The sequence below is a fragment of the Podarcis vaucheri genome (assembly GCF_965113315.1).
Source record: "Podarcis vaucheri genome assembly, chromosome: 7".
NCBI classification, from domain to species: Eukaryota; Metazoa; Chordata; class Lepidosauria; order Squamata; family Lacertidae; genus Podarcis; species Podarcis vaucheri.
This window is the reverse complement of record NC_138765.1, coordinates 90,928,598-90,948,062: the sequence shown is the minus strand read 5'-3', so window position 1 is coordinate 90,948,062 and position 19,465 is coordinate 90,928,598. Positions and strand designations below refer to the sequence as shown.

At 44.7% G+C, this 19,465-nt stretch overlaps 1 protein-coding gene and 1 long non-coding RNA gene across 3 annotated transcripts in view; one reads left to right on the top strand and one right to left on the bottom strand.

The window, feature by feature from the left end:
• NEURL3 (neuralized E3 ubiquitin protein ligase 3) overlaps positions 1 to 15,777 on the bottom strand; it is a 215,137-nt gene extending 199,360 nt beyond the window's left edge. Inside the window, exons 1-4 of one of the 2 annotated variants that reach the window (XR_014221511.1) lie at positions 15,548 to 15,777; positions 8,890 to 9,390; positions 8,472 to 8,525; positions 4,861 to 6,403 (exon numbers count right to left, since the gene is read on the bottom strand). Coding sequence is in view for 1 of the 2 variants with exons in the window: in XM_082230546.1 (XP_082086672.1) it covers positions 6,174 to 6,403; positions 8,472 to 8,525; positions 8,890 to 9,390; positions 15,548 to 15,575 (813 nt within the window). In the remaining variant the exon portion in view is untranslated. Of the gene's footprint in view, positions 1 to 4,362; positions 6,404 to 8,471; positions 8,526 to 8,889; positions 9,391 to 15,547 lie in introns of those variants that run through there. The other variant, XM_082230546.1, reaches the window with a different exon arrangement.
• LOC309536552 overlaps positions 1 to 19,465 on the top strand; it is a 208,973-nt gene that overhangs the window by 121,254 nt on the left and 68,254 nt on the right. The window lies entirely within an intron of this gene.

The following is a 19,465-nucleotide window of genomic DNA, read 5'->3' as shown; positions in this document are numbered from 1 at the left end:
AGGTTGTTGATATTTCTTCCGGCAACCCTAATTCCGGCTAGGGATTCATCCAGCCTAGCCTTTCGCATGATGAATTCTGCATATACGTTATATAAGCAGGGAGACCACCGCCATACCTCCCTCGCCCTTCAGTGGTGGTGATCCCCAACCCCGTGTTCGCCTCTATAGAGGAGTGATATCCCCTCACTACCAAGTCGTCCCTGGACCATGTCTCCTGAATCGGAAGCGTATAATGTTGAGATACAAAATCAGCAGGACAAACATCCCCCAAAGGTGTAGCCCATCCCGCAGCACCCCAGGCAAGGAGGGCGACCCCACAGTGGCCCGCTAGCTGTCAATCCCTCCCTCCCTCATGGGATGGCCGAGGGGCTATTAACTCTTTCTGAGCTTTTGGGAGCATTAAAGAGGCATATGCTGTAAAATGGGGATCACTAGCCAGCAAAGAGCCAGCTTCCTGCTCAGGAATTCCACCCGTCCGGCCTTGCCAGGGATGCAATAGGGAAGAGCGGTCGTCCTTGTAGATTTTGGAGGGTTAAGCAAAGGTCTGGATATAACCTGGGTGCTCAGTTTCAAGAGTCTATCAGCAACCTGAGGTTCTTTGGGAGTTCTTAATATAGGAATGTCAGGGTCGCCAGACTCCTTCATCGCTATCGCTTAGGAAGAGATCAGAGAGTTGCACCGATGTCCTTCTTTGGGATGGAGAGCTGTTGGGCATATTTAGATATTGTGTTCCAGGCTCTAGTGTCCTTATATTTTGAATTGAAATCTCAGACTTTATACTTAATAATCTCCTCTTCAGTTCTTGTATTTCTGAACTCACAGATTTCTCTTCCTCCTTTGGACTTGCAATGTTTCTATTGTTTAATTTAGTTTCCCTTATCAGCATTTGCTTTGATTCTCTGCCAGGGACCAACTGTCTCACTGTTTCATCTTTGAAAACCCTTACCAGGTGAAGAAAGTGAGACCGTCATAAGATGTTTTTCATCTCCATAACTCAAGATGGGAAGGCCGGTTTACTAAAAGTCATAAGTAAGCGTGTGGTATTTCTTGTGTTGGGCAAGAAATGGAAATTTTCCAGATCTACTTTTTTATAATGACAGTTCAAAAGGTGGGATAAGGACATTGTAATTAACCTGTGATTCGTCCACCTATACACATTGCGGTGAATCTCAAGCATTATCTGGTTCTTTTGAAGAACTTGGCAAGACCTTATTTCATCTGTGACTTGTCTTGGCAAATATCCAAGTTTTCTTCTATGTTAACTATTTTAGCAAGAATTTCATTCAGTCTTTGGAGAACTAAGACCATAGTTTCTGCAGACATCATGCAAATTTCTTGGTAAGGGTGCATGTCTGGAATCTGCTGACAATAAGCTCTTTTACTGTCTTGTTCAAAAGACATGGGTGGGTCAGCGTTTGGAATAGGGAGAGCCTCTCCTGCTCCTGTCCTCTGGGTCAGATCATTTCCTTCACTCCTTGAAGGAGAGGAGTCAGGTCTTCTCCTTCCTTTTGTGAAAGGGGGGGGTTCTCCCGACATCATTCCTCACAATTTGCTCTCTTTCCAAGCTAGGAGTGGTGGTATTAGCTTTCCATCGCTTCTCTGCTTTAGAGGATTTATGAGACCCAATTATGCTGTTTTGGCTCTTCTTACCTCGTTTTTTTCTTTCTGATAGGCATTCTGATAAGTTAGCAGAGTTCTATCAAGCCAAAACCAGATCTTTTTAGCCAGTAGACGAAGCAATGGACGAAACTGCCAGTTAGTCACAAGGACTACAATCAATCTTCACTGGGCGTTCATTGTTACGTTGGTCAAATAGAGCCATAAAACAATAAAACAGTACCAATAAACTAAAAACAAAGACAAAAAGATAAGGCAACTATAAGGCAGCTAATAAAACAATTAAAATGTGAACTTAGGATCAAAAGGTGACTAAAAACAACTTAAAAGCTTAATTGAAGGCGGGAGGCTCTGACTAGGCTGCTACCTCCACTGCCATTTTGGAATGTTTTGTTTTTAACCTTTTATGGTGTTATTGATTGGCTTTGTTTTTCTATCATTGTAAACCATTGCGATCTAGTTCTTAGATACAGTGGTATATAACTATTTTTATAACTCAATAGATAAATGGACTTCTCTGTTTCACTTGGACCTTATTTTTCTAGTGTGCAGTTTCACTTTTGCTCTGGCTTATGCCCTTCTGTTTCACAGTAATGCCTATCTAATCACATTATGCCTGTTCACACACTCTTGCTTCGTTACTCAGTCAGCAAAGCACGCTTCTGCTTTATCTGGATGTTTCATGTTATGTCAACATGGTTTGTGCCAGCCTCTATATATGTAGAAACAAAGGCGGAAATGGACCAAAGCATGTGAGTTTAAGGAAATTTTCCACTCATCTTGGCACCAGGTTACATTTCTAATGCAATAGTGAGAACTAAGAAGGTTCATGTGATCATAGTTCATGTGATTGTTCTACTGTCCCCATAGATCTCAATGATCTCATTTTAATGGCTTTCTCATTATTGCTCTATTTAACTTGGCACGGCACCTATAAACTTTTTACAATCTTGGATGACTCATGTTGCTTCAGCATCAGAGTTGGAAGCATGCATGGCAAATACCACTGACTTCCAAAACGCATTACTGTGTTTACCACAATCACTGAATGTATTAGGCAGGGAAATTTAAGTGGCAACATAAGTTGAGGGGAGATTTCTTTTAAATAAAGGTGCACATATTCTTTGAAGAGTATGGGACCATCAACCCTTTGCATTTTATGCTCTTAAGTAAAGTTGCTCCTGTGAAGAATGTTATGCTGTTGGGTTTTTCCTGATTCCTCCTTGCCCTTGGGTACCCAAGATGGTGAAACCAAATATGTCCCTTCCCCACTAATTACCTTCTTTACTGTTCTGACTGTATTTTAGTGTGCTGTAACCTGTGCTGGGATGATCCATTTTATGAAGGGAGGGAGGGACAGAAGTGAAATAAATGGGGCCCAATCTCCAGTCTGGTTTATTGTGAGCCAATCCCACCAAAATGAATAGAAGATATGCAAGAGCTTATTAGCATATCTCCAGTTAATTTCAGTGGGGTTGGCTCACAAAAACCCTCAGCACCAAATGAGTCTGTGTCCTCAAAGCCCCTAGCTGACCTCAAAGTTGAGCTTTCTGGTTTTGGCCAGAAGATCCTCAACCCAACCAACATGCCTTGTGAATGGGCTAATGAGGCCTTGTTTCTTCCAATTTAATTTTATTCCTCACAGTCTGGCTTGCTTTTCTCAGGTTTATTGTGTGTTCAGGTTTATGTAAGTGTTATGAAATGTCCACTTCCTGTTTTGTGACTACAGCTGCCTGCCAAGCATTATGCCAGTTTATGGTTCCACACCCTTTCACCCACTTGCTTCGCTGAAAAGCCTCCCACTTCTCTTCCCAACCCCCTCCCAAGACTATAATCAGGATGGGTTTAATGGACAACCCAACAGGAGGGGATACTTGGTGTAAGTGCAATGCCCCTTATTTAATATAGATGCCAGTGTCACCTGGCATGCCTAGAGTGCTTGAGACAGATCACAGGTGAAGTGGAACTGGCCCTCTGCAGCATTGTGTTGTAAATTCAGTGGTGGAAATAACCAGAGGAGAGGGCTGAAAGCCTAACAGGAACAGAACAATAAACTCTGTGGGTGGCAGCATTTTGAATACATTGCATGGAGCTTTTCTCTGCCTTCTCAAAAAGGTTTGGGTAGGTGGTGCTGAAAAGGGCAGCTCAAATGAGGACTTAGTTGGAGATTTTCCTATTAGGGAAAACTAATGGATCTGTTGGGGGGACACAAGATGGGTGGTGGTGGTAGTAACAACAACAACAGCAACAACAACAACAACAACAACATGCCGCCCATCTGAGAGGTTTGCCTCAGCCACTCTGGGCGGCTTCCAACAATTAAAACAAAGAGAAAGGGAGTGTGGATTAACCCCCCCCCCCCACATACACACACTTCTCTGGTTCACTTAAAATTGATGAGCAGGATGTTAAGCCAGTTACTACATTCTTTCCACAAGGCGTAAGTTAATTACTACATACGTGTCTTTATGCCCAGCTTAGGGGCTTCCCCAAAACATCTGGGCATAAGTGGAAAAGAATGCTGGATGACAGAGAGCTTTTGGTTGTGTTGCATGAGACTCTTCTTTCTGTTAGTTTCTTTAAATCGGTACAGTACAGAATGTATTTTTGAATTGGATTGGCACAAAACCCCTGTGCCTATAAATATGAGACTATTCCCCACACAGTTGAACCAACCTACAACAAAAGAAATGCACATAATTTTATAGAAAATGTTTTTATTATATAAAGGAAAATAAGTTTACAAAGGCATAGAAAAATATATAAAAACAAATACATAAAGTGGAATGATGAAAACCAGTAGTACCTGCGGAATAATAGCAGCTAACAGATGCAGACAGCCCTGGATATGGAGCAGTTCTTGTATTTGCAGATAGGTAATCAAGCATTGTTAGTTATTGTCTGATACCTGCCTGGTCACTCAAGCTGCCTCACTGGAACGTGCTACCTTTCCCTGCTTTGCAGGCTTCACAGCCTCACCGTTGGCCAACAAAGTTTTCTCTCTTCAGCCTCTCGGGACTCTCCCCTCCACCACTCCCATCTGGCCCCATGAAGAGTTCCTGTGCAAGCTTCTGGGTTTTCAGGATTTAGTGACCTTTTGGTTGGCCTAATGTCTTGTCTCAAGGACAGAGTTGGATGACAAAACTAATAGTTTAAAAAGATGGCACCTACCTAGGCTTGTCACTGAACGCAAGGCTTAAAAGAACAAGAAACAAAAGGTGGTGAGGTGACTTTGTTCTATACCTATCTTTAAAAGTAGGCTGACAGAAATTTAGCAAATGACGTTTGGCCCATCATTTCTTTTATCAATAAGAAAAAGCTTAACCTGCTGGTTTTCTGCATTTCAGACTTGTTAAAGGCACAAGAGCAGGGCCAGAAAAAACCTGGAAACCTATAGCCACAGTCATTGTCCATGTGGTTCTCTCATCCCTGCTCCCACCCCCTTTCCTCTCAACAAGGTGAATTATCATTGCTCTTTTCATGGTCTCTCCTGGGGCAAAACGGGTAGACTGATCTCAAATGAATAAAGCACAACAGAATCACCCCTGTGTTTCCTACTCGAATGATGAGGTCTTGGGCCTCTTTCTGGAAAGGGAATTTCCCATTCCATGAAACAGCAGGAAAGACAGCAGGCTTCTCAGGGCTTCCTGTTCCTCTGCTGATATAATGGATTCTGCAAGGCTTCTCCAACCTGCTGCCCTCCAGACAACTCCACAGCCTCACCAGCCCCAGCCACCCCTTGGCTTGATGGGCATTGCACTACAAAACATCTGGAGGGCAGAAGGCTGCTTTATGCTCCTCCTACTGCCCATGTGAGTCTGCCCCTTTTGGAATCTCCTAACCAGCTTCCCAACACTTTTGACTCCTATCATCTGTTCAGTTCATGATAGATTTGTGTTTCTCCTGCTCCTTGAAGACTCCATCCATTTTGCCCTGTTTGGAGAATCTCTCTCTCAACAGACATAAACTTTGCACCTGCCTTGGTTTACCTGCCATCTGCTTGTTCCTATCTAACAGCCTAAAAGACAAACACTTTTTGAATGGCTGTGAGATAAGATTAAGGTGTGCATGAAAAGCAGTTTACAATGGCTTTGGTTAAACTGTAACACTGATACTGCTTGGGAGAGAAAATTACTGCTGAAATGGGTGGCTAATAAAGGGTATTCTTCACTTTGCTCCCAGCACAGTCTCCACTCCCACTTTGGATATTTTCAGCATCTGCTTGATCCCTCACTTTCTCCTTAACATGCTTCAGTCCTACTGTTGAATGTAGATGTCACTGTTCTAAATCTAGCACCATGGTTCTCTGCTTTTTAAAGGCAGAAGTGTCTTATTATGGAGAGTCCTTTTTATACACCTCCCTCTCGGGCCATGGAGAGAGTGAGAAAGATCTCAGCAGCCCATCTTTTCTGCCACAGTGATCTCTTCGTTGTGCATCTCTCTTTAAAGTCAGCCTTTGTCTTCTCCACCTCGGCGGGTTCCCATCAAGATTTGAAATATTTCAGGAGCTTTGATAGTGCATACTTTTGTCACCACAGGGGCTGGCTATTCCTTGCTTATTCCGGCCAAACTTCTGGGCTCTCTCCTTCTGCCAAAACAGAGATGGGAATAATTTTCTTCACTTCCTGCCGGCACAATGGGCAGCGACTGGTGGTATGGAAAATTTTCAGGGAGCAGTGGGAGCAGAAGTTGGCATGAGAACAAGGAAGCATCATCGTGTTGGCTTTTTGCCCGAAGCATACAGCACATTCCTCAGGAAAGGCATGGAAATCCCCACAGGTGGACTCTGTATTTCATACAAAAGACATGGAATAAGAAACATAGAAATACTTCTTCAGCACACTCTTCTTCCTACTTATGCTATTTAACCACAAAGGGGGGGGGGATGAGCAGGCTTTAATATGGACAAGTCGGTCAATTTTGGTTTCGCAAGCTTAGCTTCAGTTTGTCATGTTTCCACATCAGTTTGCAATTTTTTTAAAAATAATAATGAATCCTGAGAACTCACCAACTTTTCTCTCTGTACTAGATGAGCACAAGTAGGGGGTGACCAGAATGACAGCAGCCAGAAATGAGCAGAAGAACAAGCTCTGCCTGAGCCTCTCCTCTGCCTGCCTAGCTCTCCTGCCACTGACTACCCTTTACCCAATGGGCGAGGGAATGGCACTCTGCACATGTCCATGGGAGCCTCTTTTTGTGCACAAGGAGCCTAGCCTAGCCAGGTGGGGAAGCAGCAGTAGCCTTTGGACTTATCACATGCTATTTGTGTTCTCTGAGGATGGAGGGAATGTTGCTAGAGAGACAAAGTTTTGACAGTACTTTGCCTCTCTTGCACGCACTGTCCACACTGCTATCTTGTTTTCAGCTGCATTTATTAATAATAATTAATTTGTTCCTGATTCAGCTACTGGACTGGAGTGAGTGAGTCCAGGGGGAGCTGGTGGGGGTTGGTGAGTGAGTGGCTTGTGCATTTTAAACACTTTTTTGGAGGTTGGAGACCTGCACAAATTTTGAAGGGTAGCTGTGCACTGACTCCCCTGTTGTTTCAGGAAGTGTGAATTGTGTAGATTTACAATAAACTGTGAGCTGAACAGAATTTATCCTCCACCCGTAGTTGGCTCATCCCAATGTCTTTATATGATTGAGCACTGGTTTTTAACCAGTGTGCTGTGGCACCCTGGGGTGACTTGAGAAATGTTGAGGGGAGCCCTGAGGGACCACCCCTTCATTAGCTTGCAGTCTATATCTCTCTGCCTTTCTCTGAGGAACATTCAGAGGAGCAGACAGCTTTAACTTGCAGCCCATTTTCTTCCCAAAATAAGACAGCAGTAAGAAAGTGGGGAAACACTTTTTCTTAATATCTCCCCCCCACACAGACAAACAAAAACCCTTCCCAGCTTAATAACTAACAGTTCCTTAGTTTTACACAGAGGGCTTGAAAAATGCAAGAAAATAGCAAAGTAGCATTATGGTTTGTGTTCCTAGACACGTGTGTGCTCTGTAAGGAGGGATTCAAAAATAACCCTGAAAGTGAGGAGTGTCTTCTGTGTTTCCCTGTCCTGCTTCCCCCAACATCCTGCCCCCCTCTTCTTCTCCACCTCTCCCCCCAGCCAACCCCCCTGATCTTTAACAGTCACCCAGCTTTATGGGGACAGGGAGAATGTGTCAGGGAAGGACCATGTCTGCATGTGTGTTATTCCTTCCCTGCAATAACATAGTATTTCTACTTTGGATCTTAATCTCATTTTCCCTCTCCACTCCCCACCACACCACGTGTGCGCTGATTTGGGGGAAGGTAGGCTGTGGCTGGCACATGGAGTGCGTCAGCTCGGCCCTGCAGAGCAGTGCGCTCCCACTTACAAGAACGACAAAAAGGGCGCTGACAAGGGGCAGGGCGGAATGGGCAAATTCCCACTTATGCACACCCTGTAACGGAGCCCCAGTGGAAGTGGCTTCCACAGCGGAGGCGCAGAAAGAATATGGTTGGTTAAGGGAGCTGTGGACTCAAAAAGGTTGAAAACCACTGTGATGAGGAGTTCCAAAGGTGGCCTCTGCAGGGTCTGTGCCCTTGTGAGAGAGAAACAAAAATGTATGGTGTCTTCTTGTTGTATCTGTTTTGTCAGTTAGATGTTTAATGGTCAGTGGACCAATAAGACAAAATACAAAGTATAAAATACAAAATTACAGCTCCATTGAAGCCAGTTTTTTCAAAACAAAAAACAAAACAATAAAAGTGAAATTTGCACTGGGTACTGAAGTGCCCTGGGAGAGCTTGTTTCTGGGATGGTTTCCTGGGCTAAAAGAAAATAATGAGAGGAAACTGAGGGCAACTCACAGCTTTTCCAGATACTCACCACTCTGTTGAAGAAGGCTGAGCCCATCAGCATTGGTTGGTAGGCTGGAGGGACCTGGAAGGGAACGAGAGAGACTTTAGGATGCGGCCTCTCAAGTGCAGCCTTTACCCATCAACAGCCCTGCCTTCTTGCCAGGCCACACCACACACCATGCTCAAGGGCTTTCCCCAGCTGGAAAGCAGATTTGAACAGCGATAATGGGTGGAGAGAAGGGTGGGTAGAGAAATCTTGACCTTTTGTATGGCTGAGATGTAGGCTGCTGCATGGAAACAGTCACAACTATTACCCCACCCACTTTTTGCTTCTGGCCCAACTCATTACCAGCCTGTGGTCCCCAGAAGGCTGCCTGTGAGGGAATGTGGCCCTCATGCTGAACAAGATTCCCCCACCCCTGAGTTTAGATGCTTCAGTTGCTTACCCAAAAGCTGGACTGCCTTGGTCCTTCCATAGATGTCCACAACAGCCCAGAGAGGCCTTGTGACCAAGACGCCATCTGCCACCAGGAAACCTTCTGACTTCTCATTGGTGCTGCAGAAAACAGAACCTTGGTTGTCCACCCAGAAGCTGACAATGGTGCCTTCTGCTTCATATTCTTCTGGTACGACAGCTGCACGACACTTCCCTTGCTTTACCAGGTCTGGGCAAGAATACGGAGGCAGCACACTGGGCTCAACGAGGGACGGATCCTCCCAAGTGAAGCCTACCCTTAGGCCTCCACACCACCTGCTCTCTTCCTTTAAGATTTTCAAAGTCACCTTCTCATAAAGTTCAATAGGCCGGCTGGAGAAGACAATGCCGTTGCAGAATGTGGCTGCTCTGCTCGCTATGCAGTGGGACTCGTCCATGATGATCTGGGAGCCTTTGAGGTAAGGGTGGAAAAAGAGGGGATCACTGGGAGGCTGGCTTGCGCCATCTGGACCTGTGGGAGACATAAGTGTTATGTACTGAAGTTCTCACCCTGGGTCAGCAGGGCGATACTGTAGATAGTTCAGGCCCACATATGCAAATAAGGGATCGAAGGTGACGTTCAGTGATTGGATAGTTACAGAAAATGGTTACTGTTGCGTTCTAGTGGAGCTCTATATAAGCAGGTTGGCTGAACCCTTCAGTTCAGTTCTGTTCTGGCCTGTGAATAAACAAGAGCTGTTTGAAGAATCGCTGTGTCGTCTGATATGTTCACCCACAACTTAACAATAAGAGACACCATGGTTAATAAAATTATACGGGTGCATGCTACAGTTTAGCATGCACTTTCCTTGCAAAAGGTCTCATAGAATCATAGAATCATAGAGTTGGAAGAGACCACAAGGGCCATCGAGTCCAACCCCCTGCCAAGCAGGAAACACCATCAGAGCACTCCTGACATATGGTTGTCAAGCCTCTGCTTAAAGACCTCCAAAGTAGGAGACTCCACCACACTCCTTGGCAGCAAATTCCACTGTCGAACAGCTCTTACTGTCAGGAAGTTCTTCCTAATGTTTAGGTGGAATCTTCTTTCTTGTAGTTTGGATCCATTGCTCTGTGTCCGCTTCTCCGGAGCAGCAGAAAACAACCTTTCTCCCTCCTCTATGTGACATCCTTTTATATATTTGAACATGGCTATCATATCACCCCTTAACCTCCTCTTCTCCAGGCTAAACATGCCCAGCTCCCTTAGCCGTTCCTCATAAGGCATCGTTTCCAGGCCCTTGACCATTTTGGTTGCCCTCCTCTGGACACGTTCCAGTTTGTCAGTGTCCTTCTTGAATTGTGGTGCCCAGAACTGGACACAGTACTCCAGGTGAGGTCTGACCAGAGCAGAATACAGTGGCACTATTACTTCCCTTGATCTAGATGCTATACTCCTATTGATGCAGCCCAGAATTGCATTGGCTTTTTTAGCTGCCGCGTCACACTGTTGGCTCATGTCAAGTTTGTGGTCAACCAAGACTCCTAGATCCCTTTCACATGTACTGCTCTCAAGTGTACGGCGTCTCACATGTACGGCGTCATTAACAGGAATTCTGAGAAGCGCCACTCATCTCCACAGTCATCATGGCAGGATTCTCAGGAAGCAGAATTCTGTGCCCAATGCTACGTAGACACTGTGCTTTTAATAATGACATCCATGTTCTGCTCTGACTTTCTCTACCGCAAAGAAGCAGGCTTAGCATGTGGCTCAAGATCCTGCAAAATATGAGACCACCACTAGGTGTCACGACCGGCAGCACAAGATGCGCAGAGGCCACAAGCAGATCCTGGTTGGGTTTGCTTTCCATTTATCATGCTGTAGTAACATCTCCTGCATACGAAACTGAAACCCCTCCGTCTACAAGAGGCAACAGTTCTTCTAATGACTGAACCACATACAGGTTTGTGGTTTTTTGTTTAAGCAACTAGAAATATCATTTGCAAAAATAACTTCCCTATAGACGCTGAAGTTTTACATCAGGTATATATAGAACATAAATACTCCAGTTTGTTAAACTGGATTCAGCTATGCCAAAATATATCAAGTACAAAAAGTTGATCAATTATATGCTACTATAGGACAACTGGACTCCAAATATCTCAGGCTAATGCATTTAATTCACAGGGATTGGTAAACTGTGTGCAGTGGCGTAGCTGGGGGGCGGCGGCAGCCCTGGGTGCAAAATCCTGAGAGGGGCACAACCAGGCACCCCCACAACTGGCTCCCAGCTGAACTCCTGCCGCCTGTCGTGGTACAGAAATATTTTGTATAGCTAAATAAGCTCCAAGCTTAGATATCAACTTTGTCAGTGCTATTTTCTTTAAGAAAAAGAGGTGCTGGAACTCACTATGAACACCTCCCTTGTTCCCTTATAATGGCAATGGCGCCCACCTGAGAGGTGCCGAGACTGAGTTCTGGCACGTTCCGGCTGAAAAAAGGCCCTGAACTTTGTATACCCCTAAAATCATGTAGGCATAAAGTCCATTTCATGATCACCTGGCCTCATCTGATGCGCCTGTGCTTGCCTCCTCACACATAAATCCATTCAGCCAATTTAGAGTGAAGTTTCATTGGTCCTGTCACCATTGCTCTGCCTAACCACCTTCCCAAGGGTGGTTTGCTTTTGAGCTAAACTGTATGTGAAAATGGGCTATAGTTTATGAAGAAAACAGCTTCTCTTTCATTCCCTGATCCCGGATGTCATTTGAGCAGTTGGTGGTTAGTTATCAGAACATCATGGCCACAATCCTTTATTGTTCTGCGAGGGGTCACTGGGTGCCCTGAAATGACAGGGTGCAGAGGGACAGAAGGAGAAATCCTGAACCTTGAAGAAAAATATTTCTGCATATTGCCTTTTCCTTAGACAATCTATAATTGTTTTCTGACTCTTTCTCTTTAAATGATCTTAGGTAGGTGTTTGACATTCATTAGATTGTTATATGTGGCCAGTGGTCTGTGAATAAATTAACACAGTTATGTTTTATTGACATGTGTGGTAAATTCGCTTGTTATCATCTTGGAGAGCCAGAGTGGATCTGGTAAAAATATTTCTTTAAAAGAAAACTAAAAGTTGAGCAGGGTTCAAATTCCCACTTAATCATGAAGCAAGCTGGATGAATTTGGCTCCGGCACTATCTCTCAGGCCAATCCGCCTCACAGGAGCGTTTGGAGGGGGAAATGGAGAGGGTGAGTGTGAGCCACCTTGTGCTCTCCGGGGAAATGCTGTGTGTGCGTCACTCTGTCTATGCTTTGTGGTTTGGAAAAGATTTCTGGGGCATTACTTTGTCTGGGTGAAAATGTAAAAGTTTGAGACCTTGTGCTATTACTGGGTTGCAGGCCTGTTTCACAGGTGGGGAGAGGAGATTATTGCTTTTTTAATATTTATAGGAGGCTTGGTTAAGAAAATTCATCTTTATTGGTCTGTGAAACAATGGACTCTGTTTGGCTGCCAGTTGGAAATGTCAGTTGGGAGTTAACTGTTGGGAGACCACAGAAAACCGGGGTGAAAATGGATAGATGAGACCTGAGTATTAAGCAAATTCATCCTTAGTGGGTTAAGGTTTTGCTGGTGAAGATCAGATGGGAGCCAGTGGCTCCCTATCTAAGGAGGGCTTACCAGAACAGCTTATGCAAGCAGGTTTCTAAAATCAACTGAACTGTCCAAGCAGCCAGAAGTCTAACCCGAGGAGCTTTGGGAGTCAGAGGTAGATTACACCCAGTAGTTGGGCTGGGATGTGAGTGAATTTGGCTGAGGTGGACGCTTAGCGACTTTGGCCAGAGGTTAAAGCTTCTTAGAGGCTGCTGTCAGCTATGGTGTCTCTTGCAACCTCAGAAACTGACAGCAAGCACATATAAAAGCCCAAAGTAGATATCAGGATCCTCTTCATGTACAAAATATCCCTTTACCAACAATCTTAAACAACAGCTCATTCTGTATCCAACTCATGCATAAAATCTCCCATATAGCACACTACCAGGAGGTTTTTAAAGCCCAAAGCACCAATTTATTCATCTTTTCCTTAAATCACTGTGCCCCGTAAAAATTAGCAAAGTTAACACTATCATTAGTTAACCAAAACAAACCATAAATTGGTGGTGAATAAGAAACAGCCAATCACGTGCCATAAAATGCCTGGGGAAAGGCTGTAGTGCTGGTGCCCAGTGGGGGGTCTTGCTGGGGCGCATCCTGCTGGGGCCACCAAGAACCCACATGATATGCCTAAAGGAAGGTCCAAACAAGAGGCTTCCCAGCTCAAAGCCCCTGCTCTCCATTAGAAGAACACTCTGCTGCACTAGACTCAAAGAACATTCATGATTAAGTTCTTATCGCGAGTTTCAGTGAGAAAATAAATGTGGTCTTGGAGACCATTCAAAGTAGAGATTTTGGCAGAGGAGCAATGAATGGCATGCTTTGTTCACTATTGACTTTTGGAGAATTTTTATCATACAACAACCTCCAAAACCACCCACACACCATCCCCATAAACATTTAATATAAGTTGATTGAGAGAGGAAAAATGATGTATAAAAAATTTCACTGGATGCCAAGATTCAGGTTTCAGGGTGAGAGAACCCCAGTAGACACAAAACCTGCAGCAAAGTAAGGCATGGAAATGTAAGCTGTTAGACCTTTAAAATATTCCTTCCCAAGTTCCCTCTATGACTTAACATAGAAAAAGACCAGACATTTGGTAAGTTTAAAATGGCTTATTTACAAACTCTTCAAAGGTCAGTTTCATGTGCTTTTCCATACAGCATTAAGAAATCACAGGCAGCAAAACTTAGGTTAGTTTCAAAGTGGTGAAAATTTGCAAAAAGGGCTTGGAGCAGCCAGCTCAGATGTCTTTACATAATGGAGTACACATGATTGATTGATTATTTAATTCCTTTACCACTTAATATATTTAAATCTCTCAGCGGCCTTTGACACCATCGACCATAACATCCTTCTGGACCGTCTAGAGGGCTGGGAGCTGGGGGCACTGTCATACAGTGGTTCCGCTCCTTCCTCCTGGGCCGTGTCCAGAAAGTGGTGGTGGGGGATGAGTGTTCAGACCCCTGGGCTCTCACTTGTGGGGTGCCTCAGGGTTCTGTCCTCTCCCCCATGCTTTTTAATATCTATATGAAGCCGCTGGGAGAGATCATCAGGGGGTTTGGACTGGGTGTCCATCAATATGCAGATGATACCCAGCTCTACCTCTCTTTCAAATCAGAACCAGTGAAGGCGGTGAAGGTCCTGTGTGAGTGCCTGGAGGCGGTTGGAGGATGGATGGCGGCTAAAGATTGAGGTTGAATCCTGACAAGACAGAAGTACTGTTTTTGGGGGACAGGGAGCGGGTTGGTGTGGGGGATTCCCTGGTCTTGAATGGGGTAACTGTGCCCCTGAAGGACCAGGTGCGCAGCCTGGGAGTCATTTTGGACTCACAGCTGTCCATGGAGGCGCAGGTTAACTCTGTGTCCAGGGCAGCTGTGTACCAGCTCCATCTGGTATGCAGGCTGAGACCCTACCTGCCCGCGAACTGTCTCGCCAGAGTGGTGCATGCTCTAGTTATCTCCCGCTTGGACTACTGCAATGCGCTCTACGTGGGGCTACCTTTGAAGGTGACCCGGAAACTGCAATTAATCCAGAATGCGGCAGCTAGACTGGTGACTGGGAGTGGCCGCCGGGACCACATAACACCGGTTCTGAGAGATCTGCATTGGCTCCCAGTACGTTTCCGAGCACGATTCAAAGTGTTGGTGCTGACCTTTAAAGCTCTAAACGGCCTTGGTCCTGTGTACCTGAAGGAGCGTCTCCACCCCCATCGTTCAGCCCGGACACTGAGATCCAGTGCCGAGGGCCTTCTGGCGGTTCCCTCATTGCGAGAAGTGAGGCTACAGGGAACCAGACAAAGGGCCTTCTCGGTAGTGGCGCCCGCCCTGTGGAACGCCCTCCCATTAGATGTCAAAGAGATAAATAATTACCTGACATTCAGAAGACATCTTAAGGCAGCCCTGTTCAGGGAAGTTTTTAATATGTAATGCTGTACTGTTTTTAACACTGATTGGGAGCCGCCCAGAGTGGCTGGGGAAATAATAATAATAATAATAATAATAATAATAATAATAATAATAATAATAAATGATCTCTAAGCAGTGTACAGAAAACTGAAGCAACAACAGACAATTTAAACAAAATATTACAAAATATTAAGGCATAGTTGCTAATATATATCAACCAACATCAATTTTTTTAAAAAACTGTAGTTCAGTGGCTGCCACCACATCTTGTGGCAGTGAATTCCATACATTAATTCCTCAGTGCTGAGGGAGATGCACACAGTGATGCGTACATTCAGAGGCACACTTGTTCTTTTGAACATTTTCCTTAGAACTGCGCCCTGGAAAGGAAAACATTTTCCAGAGCTCTTCCCTGACACAGATCCTGACCTCAGCCATAGCCTTTGAGCATAATGAACAGCAAGGGCTGCGGGAGAGTTCTTCAGTTATGCTCCCTGTGAAACCAGTCCCAGACCTGATGGGTCCTCCATCGCCTGACTCTGCAGCGCAGGGGACCTTGACCCACCAGAAGCACCTTTGCATTTTCACCCAGGGCCTGCCCTCAAAACCCCCAGCCAGTTCTTACCCTCCAAGGGGCGAAGGCAGGCACCCATCACTGCCAGGAGGCTGCTGTTCCTCAGGCTGAAGACTTTAGTGCTGCTCGCTGGGTGATGGGCTGGAGTTTATGTTGCCATGTCAGGGACGCGAGCTGTTCTTACTGAGTTGCCTGGGGCGCTCCCGGGAGTTGAACATTAATCATGGAAGTGTGGGGCTTGTGTGCGGTTTCCCTTCACAGTATCACAAGATGCACTTTGTTTTGTGCTAGGGGGATTTCCAGTATATTGTGTGTGCGGACGTAACTTGAGCCAGGGCCACACACCCAGGACCACACCCCTGACTTCAGAGTCCTGGCTTCCCGCCCAAGCTAGCAAGACTCCACCCTTTCCTCTTTCCTGTTGACCCAATCCATTTACTTTGCACTGTTTCAGTGTACTTGCTAGCTTCCATTGTCAAATCTTAATATTACTTAGCATTCGTATAAAGCTGTGGGCAAATATGACAATTTCGGTTTCTCTTAGTTTCTCATTTTTCCAGTATGAAATTCAGTTCTCCACATTTCCACATAAGATTTTTTTTTTAAAAAGTCTTTATGACAATTCATCAGCATTTTAGTGCAAATTTCTCTAAATATGCTTCTGTGCAGAACACGTTTCTATGCAATTTTCACAAATATATACATTTTTGAAAGCAATTCCCCCATATAAAATGCACTTATGCATGTTATCTCTTCTCAATACAGGTGTTTTTATGTTCTCTTTACCATTGTATTTGCATTTGTGTACACGTTACTTGGCTGCAGAACTGCATTGAAAAAATTGAAGACGTGATTTTGAAAAGCTGGCTTTGTTTTGTTACATGTTGGCCCATGCAGAGCTTGCCTGAGACCTATGGCAGGAGTCCCTGGTCAGCTGGGAGGCCTGGGGCAGGACAGCCAATTCTGACCGGTCCCTGGGGCCCCTGGCCAGCTTAGCACTCCGAGCGAGGTCTGGGGCCAGTGTATCCGGCTGCCCTCCCTGCACAGGCCTGGCTGGGCTCATGTACTAAAGGCGCATAAGGACACTACATAGAGCCCTCTGGGTCAGGGCAGGGACCCCTCTAGGGATATACAAAAGAAATAATTTTATAATTTGTGTGTCCTGGTTTCTCAATTTCACCCTTTTATATGGTTTTGCATATTTTTTGGTTGTAATTGATTCTTTAATTCTTTATTGTAATTGATAAGTGTAAACTGTTTCATTATTATGACGTTTCATTCTACTCTTTACTATTAGAGTCTAATGGATTATTGAATAGTCCTTTAAGTTGTTTACGGTATTTTAAAGTTATTGTGACTTTTTTATATTGGATCAGATTCTTGCTATTAATGTTTTATGTTTTATTATGTTTTATCTGTGTTGGAAGCCACCCAGAGTGGCTGGTGTAACCCAGCTTAGTTTATGAACAACTTGGAATAAGAATGCTGCAAACCCGGAAGAAGGTGTTTTGGTTTGTGAACTTTGCCTTGGAAGCTTCCTGTTAAGTGTGTTCCATTTGTAAATTGAATTCCCTGCTGCTAATCAGAGGCTTCCTGTTGAGTCTGTCGGCTGTTGAGTCCCGAGCACCCATGCAACACTTGTTGTTGTTGTTTAGTCGTGTTCGACTCTTCGTGACCCCATGGACCCAGTTTTGCTACTGGTTGATTGATTGTGTGACTGCAGAAATGGATAAAAAAACCCCATCCAAACAATGACTATCATCAGTGCATGTAAGAAAAAATAATAATTTTAATTTGTGTCATCTACTGTATTTTTTATTTTATAGTACAGTACATTGATTATTGCCTTCATTTTATGGATCAATGGTCTCATTAGATGGTAAAATTCATATTAAATTGCTGTTTCAGGGGTTGTTTTTCATCGTCTGGAACGGATTAATCCATTTTCCATTACTTTCTATGGGAAAGCACGCCTTGGTTTAAGAATGGACTTCCGGAACGAATTAAGTTCGTAAACCAAGGTACCACTATATTGTATTATATTGTATTGGTCCAGCATTCTGTTCTTGCAGTGACCAACCAGATGCCCATGGGAGCACAGGAGCCCCTGTGGTGTCCAGCAACTGGAATTCAGAGGCCTACTGCTTCCCGCAATGGAGTCAGAGTGCAGCCATTGGTGGCTAGTAGCCATTAATAGCCCTCTCTCCAAAAATGTGCTTAATCCTCTTTTAAAGTCATTTGAGTTGGTGGCATTACTGCCTCCTATGGGAGGGTGTTCCACAGTTCAACTCTGTGCTGCGTGAAGGAAGACTGTTTTGGAAACTGTGAATTTGGTAGGTTCACATTGAAATGTGAAGTGAATTGACTCTGCCCACCCCATCCCTATTCCTACATGTTGCTTTAGGCCAGAGGTGGCTAACCTTTGATCCTCCAGATGTTATTGGGTTCCATGACTAATGGCTGAGGATGCTGGGAAACATGGTCCAACAACCACTGAAGGGCCAAAGCTTCTTCACACACTTTGCTTACAAAGTGCATACAGAGTGCTGAGTCCCTAACCACCTATCACATTAATTGGCCGACAGATAAATACTTGTAATTTAAAGATACATATGTTAGCAAATGCACACTGCCCCAAGTCCTTTTAGAATCTAGTGGTGCCTCTTGGTGGTTATACATTAGATTTGTGTGTGCTCACCAGACAACTATAACAGTTTCTGTTTCTTTACATCTGTTGTGCAATTTCCAATGAGTCTGGTTGCTTCTCTTTACGTGAAATAGCAACATCTCAGAGACATGAAGTAACACTTACAGTCTGTAATTATAGTTACTGGAGAGTTCAAAAAGATAGTCACGCCCACAGTAGATGCATGCTCTGTAAAGTGAAACTGGATTTTGACCTGCCCACCTGCAGTACAGTCACTGGCTCTCTAACAACTTATTTAAAAGCTTCCTCTTACACACTGCAAATTGCAGAATATATGGCAATGAGATGCTTATCTCCAGTCTATCTATTTCTGAACAGCCTATGCCCAGTGCAGGTGATGCTATTTCCAGGAATGCAAGTGGTCTGTTGTTGTTCTTTGCATCCCTCTCTCTCAAGGGACAATGGAGTGTGCCTCCAGGGGTGAAGTCAAACTGCTACATTAGTAGCACTGAAGTGACTTTCCACAATGCACAACACTGGGCAGTGTGTGTTGTGGTCCTGGGCTGCCCAGATGCCAAACCCCCCTCTCAGCCTTGCTCTTGTGGTACAACGGAAAGCAGAGCAATACATTTAGCACCAGTTTGGTGCAGGAGTTGTTGGAAGGAGGCATACAAGACATCATCCAACCGTCTTGGGGACTCCACTCTGGATTTGTGTAGAGTTTATTCCTCAGACTTTTATTCTCCCAAAGATATACTGCAAGGCAGTGGAGGTTTGGGATCAGATTCTTCCTTCTCCTAGATGGGCTACCTTCGCAGGCGGACGAGCCCCATCTGCCCCTCAGTTACCTCTACAGCACATGTAGAAACCACCTTCTTGACTGTTGGACCCACTCTTGGCCTTGCATTGGTCTTGTCTGCTCAATCTGCCAGAGCCTGTCTTCACACGCAGGGGAAGTCTCTAACTCACTGAGGATTTGAGACCCATCAGCTCCCCTCACTTGTTCCCGGGGTGTGGCTGCTCTCTGACAGCTTCTAGGAGCCACAGGCGAGAGCTGAGTGAAGGGTGGGGACCAAAGATGGACAAACAGCAAGAGAAAGAGCATGATGTCTCCCCATCCAAAGGTACTACCTCTCCCCTACACCCCTAAACCTATTATTATTAGTAGTAGTAGTGGTGGTGCTATTACTAGTAGTATGTGTTTGTTTGCATGTGTAAATTTTATAACACACACACAGACACTGTTTTAAACATACCAATAATTACAGTAAAAACAGCTCAGCACCAGCCCTTTCATTAAAAGCAATCAGTTCCCAATAGCC